The sequence below is a fragment of the Triplophysa dalaica genome, chromosome 20 (genome assembly GCF_015846415.1).
Source record: "Triplophysa dalaica isolate WHDGS20190420 chromosome 20, ASM1584641v1, whole genome shotgun sequence".
Lineage (NCBI taxonomy): Eukaryota > Metazoa > Chordata > Actinopteri > Cypriniformes > Nemacheilidae > Triplophysa > Triplophysa dalaica.
This window is the reverse complement of record NC_079561.1, coordinates 1,909,899-1,922,749: the sequence shown is the minus strand read 5'-3', so window position 1 is coordinate 1,922,749 and position 12,851 is coordinate 1,909,899. Positions and strand designations below refer to the sequence as shown.

Here is a 12,851-nt window from a genome sequence, read left to right as displayed (position 1 = left end):
CAACTCATCCGAAAATGACCAAATCTGCCATTACAGAAATGACTGAAGAATCTTCACACGTGACTCTTGTTCAAAGTATCAGGTTTGCCTATACCTCACACAAACGAGCAGTGTTCTTATAAAAATGTGAAAACTGTAACATCTGTGCCTATTTAAAATTGAATGAAAAGGAAATGCAATAATGCATTCACACATGCAGTATATGCTCAGAGTAGGAACTCTGGATTATAGTCTGTGAGTGTTCGCCTATATTTCAGAATTTGAGTGCGATGAAGTCTGTTTGAAATTTATTCGTGTGAAAGTGTTAGTGAGGGATGACTATGCATTTGAAATGAGTCTTATTTATGTGAGTCTTTAGAATAAAGGCGAAAACACACAATATATGGCCTCGTAGAAATGAGTTATTGATGCTGAAGGGGAAATGTGCTAGTGAAGTGTGTGTGTGTGTGTGGTTACACGCTAGGATGAGCATGCTTGAAAACTGCAAATCCATCTTTGCTCAGGGCGTCTGATGCATGTGTGCATGTATGTCAATTTGTACTCTGTTACTCTGTTACTCTGTATCCAAAATATGAAAAGGATCTATCAGTACTGTAACTACAGTAGGCTTCCACAACCATTGTTTTAATCAAACACATATCTACTGCAACAACATTAAAGTCGACATAAAAAACACCATTTGCAATGCATCGACTCTATATAATATTACCATCGCATTCCATCTCACAGCAGAGAGATAACAGACTCCCGTGTGAATTTAATCTTCCATTTTAGCTCCTCCAACCGGCATGCAGGCCTCAGAGAGCTGCAATAACTACCCCCGTTCAGCCATTCCCGCTCCATTTTTTGTTAGATGACACCTCATACGTGACTCCAGGGTGAAGGTGAATGCCAATCTTGTCAATCTTCGAAGTGCGAAACGTGACTGCGCTGACGTCTCAGACCGGATTGACGGAGTCCGTGTGGCGTTCATCAGCATGTTTAGCTCCTCTCAACCCAAAGAGCGCTTCGCACCTGCATCCTGAATTTTAAGGCCACTCAGAGAAATGAGTCAGAAGCGGCGGGCGCAGCGAAGAAAAATACAGCAGAGAGCAATCGAATCTGATGTGAGCTGTGCCTCTCAACACAGCCGCTTGATAATCTGCGATATTGAATTAATCACATGAAACACTTGAAACAGGACAAAAGAGGTCGAGGTAACGCTGAAGACGCTGATGGCTGTTTTATGACAGAATGGGTCTGAATTGCTGGGTGATCGTTGGAGGACTACTCTGAACTGAGAAGATGTGGACCTGTATGGGAATGCATGATTTAGGGAAAATAAAGCTTTTGAAAAAGCTTTTACCGTCTGATATAATAAGAGAGCATTTGAAATGCTGACACAGTATGACGCCATAATATAATAATCTTGTCTGAAACTTCAAAGGTTCACTTTTCTCTGTTTAAGGGATATTTCACCACCAAATAAAAATTCTGTCACCATTTATTCACCCTCATATCATTCAAAACCCGAATTTTTCAAAAGAAGATATTTTGAGAAATGTCTCAATAGCATTTTTACATGTCTACATAATCAATCGATAGGGTCCAAAGTTATCTGGTTACAAACGTTTTTCTAAATAGCTTCTTTTGTGTCCCGCACAAGAAAGAAAGTCTTTCTGGTTTGCGATGCAAATGAAAAATTCAAAGCCAAAAACTCTTGTGAGCAGACAACTCAGAAAACCTATACTAATATTTACCTTGGGGTTTCCCAGTTTAACCGCATGACTGTGAAGACACTTCGTGTTTGCTTTTCAAACACAAAGTTATGAGGAAAACAAATATACTGTCACGGATGCTATCAACAGAGCATAACTTGTTTTTATCGCACCATAAAGTGCCCTTAAATTTAAAACTGTGGTGTGCACGTATAACAGCTAGAAAGGAATAGAAAGTGGAGACTTTATCGAGTCTATATCCGTCTTGTTAATTCTTTGTCACCAGGTCTGGGTGATGCCAGAGACCATAAAGTTGATAAAATACCAAGAGCACCTCTCCGTCCCTCGGGAGGGTGTGAATAGTCACAATGTGCAGACTCGTCAAGTCTCGCGCTCTTTCTCTCACCCGGGGCTTACCCAGCATGCAATGCGTGTGCTGCTATGATGTGAACTTGTCTCTCGTGCATTAAACCACCTCTCTCATTACCGACCCATTCCCTCTCGCCACACCCGACCCCATCCTGCTGCCCACGTCCCAGCCCAGAGGGGATATCAGCGCTCGGCAATGGATGTTAAAAAAAGCCTGGAGATGTTGGGAAGCGGCCGAGCCATCTATCTTCAGACTGAGACAGTATTTGCTCCTTCTCCTTGAGAGACTATTGTTTTTTCATATCCCCCATCTCTATTATATAATCTAAATAATGCTTGGGCAATATGACTGTATATAACATCTAGTATGGATATATCTATCCCACAGGACATACAGTCCTACCAGGTGTTGTATGCAAGTCTATTATACAAGAGTCTTTCTCTCTCTCATCATTACGCTGTCAAGAGGGAGCCGGGTGACCTTGTCCTTTCTCCATCTCTACTCCTTCAGCTGTCTCTCCATCACCCTCCCCTTCACTGACACGACTTCTCTACTCTCCTCTTTCATCAGCGACCGCTGTCACATTCTCCATGGCTGTTATGAAGCGGAAGAGAGCACATTCACGCATGCGAGAGTATATATGTTCTGACCTGTCTCTCCGACATGACGTAGATGTAGCTGTTGTCCAGGGAGAACGCCATGTCTCTGAGGACGGGGCTTCCGTCTTTCATTACCTGCAGAGTTTCATACTGGACCCCACCATGAGGAGGACCATCCACCCGGATCTGCAACGGAAAGAGGAAGGTTGAGATTATAAGAGGATGTTCGGCACACTGTAAAAATCCAACTTGTTAAATGTTCTCCCTACAAAGATAAATAAGTAACTTGAACAAAGCATTTTCAGTTAAAGGACTCAAATGATTATTTTGCATATACTGAACAAAATTAGCCTTAACATGTTTCTAACAAAGATTATATTGTTGACTAAACTTAGTTTCTCAACTTTTTGGCCAAAATACTTCAGAAACTTACAAAAACACTGTATTCTGAACAAGCAATATTGCAAGAGTTTGAAAGTTCCCAAGATACATTGCAGAGTGTTCCATTCCGTGTCTCTTATTTGTTTTTCTTTTAAAGATTAGTGTTTTAGTTCTTACTGGCTTGATTTATGCTTTAATATGGTTGTTACTGTTTGTTGTCTGTTGAGTTTAGAGTTCTTTTAATGAATGATGTTTTTTATTGTTACCATGTGCATGACACGACAGTAATGCCAATATATAAACACTCAACACAAACTGTTTTAACAGTTATTTGATCAAAGTTTGGGTCTGTTGAGGCAGAAAACATATACATTGGAGTAAAAGACAAATACATTTGTTTATTTTTATATTTAACAATAGAAATATATGAATTGCCAGAACAACAGTAATTGATGTGACAATAATATCTTTATTAGAAAAAGAAGACAATTAGCATTACATAAACAAATTTAAGTTGGCTAAACAAAAACTTCATTGTTTTGAAGAATTAAAAAACATACGTGGAGTCAACACAAAAGTCTTACTTTTTTTACGTTGGCTCAATTTTTTTGATATTATAACATTCCTTAAAAAAAATGCTTGAAATGTATTTTGGACAAGATAGTAAATGAAATACAGCCAAAACGCGTACATGGGAACTCATTCAATGCAGTTTAAAAACATCCCAGTTGGACATATTAAGTTAATAGAGAGAACGCCCAGAGTGTGAAGAACTATAATTTAGGAAAAGATGCGATCAAAATCTAAATATTTGTAATTTACATATTTATATTTTTTCATTTCTACTTTAAAATTGAATCTTTAAACCATGCCTTTCAGTGACAGAACATCTTTTGATCATGACAAGGTCAATAATATCATATCAAATACTAAACGACAGCACAGGTTTCATTTGTCAGTCTCTGCCCAATCTCCGCCCACCGCCTTTACCCGCCCCCAACGACCAATTAAAAGACTGGGACACATTGTGGCTGTCCTGCACAGAGGGTGTATGTCTGACCAGGGTCAGAATCAGGTCACGCGTCTGTCTACTAGAACTTCACAATAGAGCAGATGAGGAGGATGATCCAAACACATTTTCCGGGGGGGAGGACACCAAGCAAGCAGAGTTCTCAGCCAATCTTTCATTACTTATAAAACTTACATGCGTCTTCTAACATTAATTGGCTCTTGTAAAAGTTTGATGAGAAATGTCTGAGATCATATTGAAATCACCGACTTTGATTTTTTTGCTTTGGTATCACAGCAAATCTGAGTGCAGTTTGAAACGATTAAGATCATGTTTGACACTCTCGACGTGGAAGATTATTGGACTTTTTCTTAACTCGTCTGAGAAGCAGAAGACTCTCGCATCTCTGTTGGTGCTCCGTGTTAACATTCTCCGCAATCTCTCTCAACGCAGTACAGAAAAAAACCTTGAACGCTACATGTGTGTGTTTCACTACTGCCTTGTTCGACCATTAGTCCACTGCCGCAAATGTAAAAACCATCTGTGAGCCGCAGACTCCCATTCCACTTAACTGACATTTACAGCACACCGACGTCCTGCCGTAACGGTAAATGTGTTCGTACATAAAACATGGCAGCCAGTCAACACGGCCCGTCTTCTCTCGCTCGGCCGAGCGTGACCCCGGTTCGACCCGGCGCGCACCGTAGGGACGTTATGTCACGGAGCGCAGTGTGTCCACTACTCCGCAGAGGGCACTTTGAAGAACATACTTCATTTGCAGGCAATAAGCAGGCCTGGCATTCTGGTTGCGGAGGTAAATGTTGTGTTCACGACTCACGACGGGAACCTAAAAGCGTTCAGGCAAGGATACGGCTGCAGAGAGAATATGTGATCGTAGAAGTGATAAGACATGGGGTGAAGGTAAATGTCATGTTGTTACAAATACAAACGCATCCAGTTCGTATTTTTGTGTTTTATTCTAGTACAAATATCAAAAAATTGTTGCATAGTGAACTAGGACATGTTTCTTGTATAAGTACATTCAAATGAGTTTGTGCTTTTCAATTCAATTCTGAGTTTATCTCAAATCATTTTGCTTCGGCAGGAAATCTTGATTTAGTTTTTTGTTCCCAAAACCAAGACTTAGCATCTTAGATTGAAGACAAAAAAGCTTAGTAAGAAATTCATTTTTGCACTGTTTATCCACATAATTACAGTAAATATTGCATGTGAGATAAATGTTGGACAGTAGAGATCTAAAAATGGGTTTCAAGCCTCCTAACGGAGAGAAAAAACTCCTTTCTCTCTCTTTCTATGATCTGCCGTTCACCCAGGATTGAGTCTCGCTCTCTCACTATTATTCTCCAAGACTTATGCCTGTCATCTCCCTTCATTCTTCCGCAACATTCGCTCATGACTTTTTCAGTACTGGCTCTCTCCATCTCTCTCTCTCACTCGTGTACATTATAGATGGCTGCCGTCCCTTTGGCTCCAGTGAACGTGCAGCTGTCTTTCTCATTGGGAGATGCAAAGAGCGCTGAGAAACTCTCCCACGCACAAATCCACACACGTTCATCATGTAGGTGCACCACCCATATGTGCTTGTGTGTGTCTTTATGTGCACATGTCCAAGGTTGTCCCGTGGTGCTGTCAGTATATGAGATTTCACCTTGAAGGGATGCCAAAGCCCGTACCTGTACCTGCCACTGATGTCTCACCACGGGGTGTGTAAAACCTGGAGAGAATTATCAATGAGCATTCTCCATCATCGAGGAACCCCTGGAAGAACACGATCTTATATGTGCCATCTGTGCATACAGAGCCAATCACCTCAGCCCTGAATGTCATGTGACCTATCACATAGACGCTGGAGGAAAATAATGATGCATGCCAAAAAAATATATATTTTATTTAAAATATCGCTCAAGCTCTTTTTAATATGTATTCATTTCTCCACTGGTTTGACCCACATACGGGCAGCTGGACGCCTTATCCGAGTGGCTCCCTATTTGCAAGTTTTTTTATTCATGTACATTTGTGTGTACTTGTAAGGGGACTTCCGAGACTGCCGGTCGCATCCAGTTTCATGCTAATGCCAGCAGGACGCATTTGATGTGAAAACGTAAGCGTAATGGGAAAAAGCGCCTCGCATTCAAACGCTCTTCATCCAAAGAAGACTCGCTCCCACACTGTGTATACGTCTGCTATACAATACACAGCTACACTCACCCACATCTAAATGCTACCTTTGAATACATTATTCATGTTAATTCCAATAACAGAAATGTACGGAATACAGAAAAAACTATATATGTGCACATGCTACAACAATACGGACACTGACATCTGTAGGTGTGTCTGCAGAGATTTGTGAAGTGATGATGTCACTAAACCTGCTTTCTTCAGCCCATACTGGCATCTTAATGGAGCTCTCTGTCATCTATGGCAGGTCGCACTAAATGCTCTCAGAATCAATTTCGGCCGGAGCCATACAAAGATCTATAGCGGCCTGAGAGGTCATTATCCTGTTTGTGCATTAACACACCATTTCCATACCAATGCAGCTTTACTTCTATTCTCACACTTTAATAATAGCAACGGTATATTTGTTATAACAAAAGAATTATAACCATTGACTGGTCAACGCATCCATCTTAAATAAATCTATATCAGGATCTGATGCAATATTTTCACTGATTTGCCAGGGCTGGCCCTACATAATGCAAGAGAGACACAAAAAAGCACTTACCAACAGTGTTAGGCATAACTAGTTAGTAAGTAATTAATAACTGTAATTAAATTACTTTCAATTGAAATAGTAAAGTAAGGGATTACTCTTATTTAATTACAGTTACTTCTGATGTAATTCAACTAAATACTTTGTGTAATATATGTGTGTGCAATAGTGGAATTGAAATCAAAATCTAACTTTAAAACCCCTTAATGTATAATTCTCACAATTGTTATACTTAGGTCAGTTTATATTACTTCTTTATAGTTTTATATTATTTATTTGAATGAATTAAGAGCCGTTTCATGCCTATCCTTGAAACACTTAACTAATCAAGGTTGATGTAGGATATAGAAAGTCATTAGTATTAAGTAATTAAATACATTTGGGAGAGATTTATTTGTGAAGTAATCTGTCACAATCCCATTCCGTGTTTCCCTGTGGTTGTGAACTTTTCTTTTACTTCCTGTCTGTGTTCTGTAGTCTGCTGTAGTTTATAACAAATTGATAATCCAGGCAGAAAAGCGGATCCACGTGCAGTATATTTTAATGTAAAACAAAACAAAACAAAGAACAAAACCATAGCAGCAACAACAAAGAACACCAAAATGCACTGAAACATCAAATAAGGACTGACACTAGACAACTGAAACACAAGGGCTTGAATACAGAGAACCTAACAAGATGACAAGACACACCTGGGGAAGACTAATTAACACCCAAAACTACTACAGACTACTAAAAAAAGGACAGGAATTAACAGAAAAGTTGACAACCACAGGGAAACACGGACTGGGATTGTGACAATCTAATTAAACTAATGAATATATAATTAGTAACGAGTAATGAATTCCTTTTCACAGGATCTTACCAACTGAAACATGAACCTGTTTAAAGACATTCAGCAACAATATTTACACTCTTCTACAGTTTTAGGAATAACCCTTCAAACCGCACAACTCAAAGCAGAAAAAGACATAAACCTTGAATGCATTCGCCACATGTATTTTAAGGCTTTGAAAAGCACAAACAACAAGAAGATCATTTTCAGGTCACCACGGGACTCGTACACAATGGATGTCCTTGTTTGAATACGTGTGCGCATGAGAGCGAACGAGAGGCAGAGACAGAACTGAGACTGACAGAGTAATCTGTCCGGTGGCCTATCTCTGATCTTCAGTAATCCATTTTAAATGTGCAGACCCGTGTGATATGAGACGGAGAGAGAGAGAGATAGAGAGAGACTGCTCAGCCACCTGCACACACTAAATCGAATTACACCAAAGGGGATTTCTCAGAATCGACTGCTCTCACAGGTCAAATGTCACTGCTTATCCAGTAAGAAAAGGGTCACGCTAAAGGAAAGGGTTAACTGTCAAAATAAGGCCAACCTGACCCCTTTTCTTACATTTGTTGCACTGGTAACATCCATAAAAGCTTTAAACCCAATAGCCATGTTTCAACCCCTAGAGACTAAACTGAGTCCGGATACCACATAAATTTGGATGAAGTCTTTGAAGTGAAGATCCTGGAAGGTATGAATTGCTCCTATTGATGCCTTGTAATACTAATAACATGCTTACCAGGTTTTATAGTCACCAGAGGACAGTGTGTCACCAACATTTTAAAGTAGTGTTCAGAAAGTCTTTGAAGGAATGGGCGACCCAAAAATGAAAATTCTGTCATCGTTCGTTCCCTTCAAGTTGTAGCGAACCTGTATAAGTTTCATTGATAACACAAAGAATGATATCTGCAAGAATGTTTGCATTTCTCGGGCACCATTGACTAGAATGTAGTATAGAAAAGGCTATTGCAGTCAATGGTGCCCCAGAACTTGGTTTAAAACATTTCGTGTTGAACAGAACAATTATATTTCATACTTTCATTGTTTTGGTTTCCGACAAATAAATTTCACTTCACATAAATAACAACTTGCAGACATTTATTATAAAGCGTATTAAATCTCTATAATAAAAATGACCTCATGAAGTTCCCGAAAATCCTCTGACACTAGAACAACCCTGTTCGGAGAACAATAACCACAAGCATCTCTTGAAATGACTGCTGCTGATTTCTCTTCCAGAATTTGTGGTGGGTTGGTGCTTTTCAAGTCGAAGCATTATTTCTTTCTCTATTTACCACCCAGATCCCCCTCCGCCTCCTCCTCTCTCGCTCTCTGAGAGAATTTTTCTGAGCCCAAGTCCGCCTGGATAACACATCTAATCCATCACCTGTGTCAGCCTGAAGAATTCTGGTGTCAGCAAACCCTCTCTCCCTCGCTCTCTCGGATGGCTTCTATCAGTGGAAAACAGACTCTTTTGTTCTAGCTGCTGTAGTACAACACTATCTTCCATAACGCATGTGTTACAGCAACAGTCTGCTAGCGCCGTGTCACTTTCCATTCAGACACACTTGAGCACTAAAGCTGATCTGGAGCTCTCCAGAACAAAGCGGAGAGACAGAGAGTGGACTCTTCCATTCTGACTACACTAAACCGATTTCAGGGGTCCGAAATGATTTTTTGCCACGTTCACCAATTGCAGCCGAATTCAAAAAGGACTTAAATTGTTTTATTATGAAATCTTTATATTCTGTCTCTACGACAACATTCAACGGCTCATATAGTTGTGACTGACATGTCAAGCCAGATTCAATGTTCACATCCACAACCATCCGACAACGGATCGGACATATCTTTGAAGGCTATCAATAAACACAGTGTCCCGGGACCTCCGGCGTGTCATCATCAGAGGAGAATGTTCTCCCAGTGGTGGAGACCCACGGCCTCTGTTCCACACACATATCCAGGACAGTTTTAATTAGACCGCTTGGATTTAAATATGTAACAAACGCTTTCCCTCGTGTGGAATGTTTGAAATACTTCTCTAACTCCGGACATCATGTCACAAATAGACTTCCGACAAAGTTCGCTGACAAACTTTGATATGACGTTACCTAGTGCACACAAACAAGAATGAAACCAGATTTAAACATAGAAGGGATTGTGGTGAAACATGGCCAAAAATATCCTTAAAGATTTAAAAATGCCAACAGAAACAGCTACAACCAGCCAGAAACTGTATATAAGGAAGTCATATAATGACAGAACCACTGCCAAACTGCTGGACTCTGTCCAAGTAGCTTATTGAAAATGAGTTTGAGGTAAAGCTAATGTGGTTAGATGGTGTTTTTCTGCACCTAATTGTCCTGAACTGTTTTACATTAAGACTTATTATATTCCTCGCTGTGGTTTCCTCTCTCACAGCGTTTTAGACAGGATTTGTGTTAAGGACGGCAAAATTAAAGTTCAGATATGTTTGCTGAAGGCTAAAATTAGCTTGGAGTTAGACATGAGTTTTCATACTCAATCCTATGAGATTCATTGCACCCTCGATGACTTTTCCACATTTACAGGCCTGTGCAGAACTCAGAGTTCTTCCTTTTAAAGTAGGCCTGCAAGATCCCCTTGCTTAGAGAAGAATAAAGTGTTCTGCTCGGGGGACCGGGCAGTGTTTACTATGAGATCAGGTGTCCCATTAATTCTGCGCCCAGAAGAAAATAATGTAAACAGGAATTATACAGCCCCACTCATTTAGCATGACCCATAAAAGGAGCATCAAAGGGGCGTAAAAAGTGAATGTTAAAATAAACCTCGACCTGCAAAGACAAATTAGCATGCACCATTAAAAACCAAGAAGCTATTTAGGACTCGACATCGATTTTGAACATAATACGTCTTTCTCGCAACGCCTGAGGACAAACACTGGATGGTTTTTCACTGTTTAAGAACATCATAAGATCATATTTTGTTATTCTTTGAGCCTCTCCAAAAAAACATCCCAACAATGACGGTAAAGTATCTTTCTTAAAGGGTTGATTACACTCCTAAAATTATTTAATCACATTCATTTACCCTCGAGCGTGACGTTCTTGGTTCTGTGAAACACAAGAAGATATTCTGAGAAAAGTCTTATGTGTTGATTCCATCCAATGGAAGTCAATGGGCTCCAGTGTTGTTCGGCTAGGCCCGATTCACACTTTGCGTCTATTCTGCGCATGCTTTCACTATTTTAAATGAAGGCGAGCACAAATAGGGGATGCTGCATCGAGATGGAAATAGTTCAACTTATATAAGGGCTCGGACACTGCAGGCGCAGCTCGCATTTTCCGCGCGGTTTTAGACTTAGCCTTAGGCTTCCAACATTCTTCAAAATATCTTCTTTTGTGTTCTGCACAAGAACGAAAGTCACACAGGTTTGGAATGAGATGAGGGTGAATAAATGTTGAAAGAACTTTCATTTGTAGGTGAACTATCCCTTTAACAAATTGTGGAAAATGGAAAAAATTTAAAATATTTGAAAATGTTATGAAAATATTGATTCATGTCTTAATTTGGTAAGAATTAAATAAGGTGTCAAAGCACCAAGTTGTTATAAATTGTTTTTTTTATCTCACTTAAAGCATCAGAAAATCTTGTATTGTCACTGATGGCATCTAACCAAAAAATAAAGGAAAACTAGGTTGTAACGCCACTGTTCACCACACTTCACCAATACCTCCCCGAAAAATAACGGAGGTAAGTGTAGGGATGAAATATCTTTAGGGCAAGAGAGAGCCACAACACGAGGGGGGTTTGAGGACAAGAACCGACCAAAGGGAACAAAACGACCCCAAGCAAAAATGCAATGTATACGGTTCAGGACAGCTGCGACGAACTCGGCATCAATAGATGTATAATTATAAAGACTTTATCAAAGCAACATCAAAAGCGTTTGTCTTAAAAAAAACTCACATGAGCATAATGTGTCTCTCTGTCTCTCCACTTAAGTGCTTAAAGTGGATGATGGAATAAAATATAAAGTTGCAGAGTGAAAAGAAACACAGCAGGATCGGTTTGAATTTCTCCCCTAGAGAACAATCATATTGTATTGCAAGTTAGCAGACTGTAATTTGACATAAAGAGAACAAAGAGTACAGTGAAACCGAACTAAGTGCATGCTCAATTTTTTAAAGATAAAAATAATAATACAACCAACACGTCAGCTGAGATGGATGTGGTTTTCATTCAAATCAGCCAATCAGAATAAAACCTCTGGAACATCATACAGTGTTCCTTCCACTTTAAACATGGACGGCTGGCTGAAAACCGTGTAATTTCCATCAATTTTATAGGAGGTGCATTTTAAACCCTTTTGGAAAGACTTGTCAAATTTCAGGTCCAATAGTCCAATACATGACTACTGGATATTTAGCAAAATTGGACAAAAGGACATCTTGACTAGATTTTCTGTGATTTTTCATAGATTTCTTCACACACTGCTCTTTAACTGTTCACCAGAACCTCTTGGTTTGAGTTTGATAGATAAAGATTGTTGCTTTATCAGCTTCATGGTATCTTCATTGAAGAGACGTTAGAAAAAGCATTCGACAATATTTACAGTGAAAGCCTATTAGCCGGCCAAAAGAGAGAGACTGAGATGGGCTTCTGGCGGAAGAGCAACATATCTTATTTACTGTGTTGTCTTATTGAGATCTTATTTACTCAGTGTACGTCTAGAAAAGGTCTTTAAACGGATTAGTATGCTTCTTCGTATTGTTGAGACACAAATGCACTTCATTGTCTTCGTCTCTGCTTTGTCCAGTTATCTTGGGAGTAATGCCCCGGTGCTCTTTTGTTCTTTGATAAGGTCAGTCTCTTACACAACACAGCACGATACCCACCAATCTCTCCGTTGATGTATTATTTTAAATCATTTTATTTTCACTACATGTATCACACACACAAAATGGGATTACAAAATGTTGAGAGACACACAGCACACAAGGTTTGATAGGTAAAATATAAGTGTGAGATTGTTTGTGTGTGCGTGACAGAGTCTTATCAGCCGACATGTTTGACTTTCCCCGCCCGTCCATTATGTCGACCCTTGCGCCTGAAACGCGTCGCTGTTTTCATTCAAAGCCGATATCTGCACGCTACTGTCCAAACAGTGCTGACCGTTCGTTCGATAGCCCTCCTGGGTGCCGTAAGTGATAAGGGTCACGTGACCTTCTGTAGATGAGG

At 39.8% G+C, this 12,851-nt stretch overlaps 1 protein-coding gene across 1 annotated transcript in view; it reads right to left on the bottom strand.

The window, feature by feature from the left end:
- Positions 1-12,851, bottom strand: part of plxna2 (plexin A2) — a 167,905-nt gene that overhangs the window by 93,756 nt on the left and 61,298 nt on the right. The window contains exon 4 of the mRNA XM_056732916.1: positions 2,718-2,852. Coding sequence (XP_056588894.1) covers positions 2,718-2,852 — 135 coding nt within the window. The remainder of the gene's footprint in view (positions 1-2,717; positions 2,853-12,851) is intronic.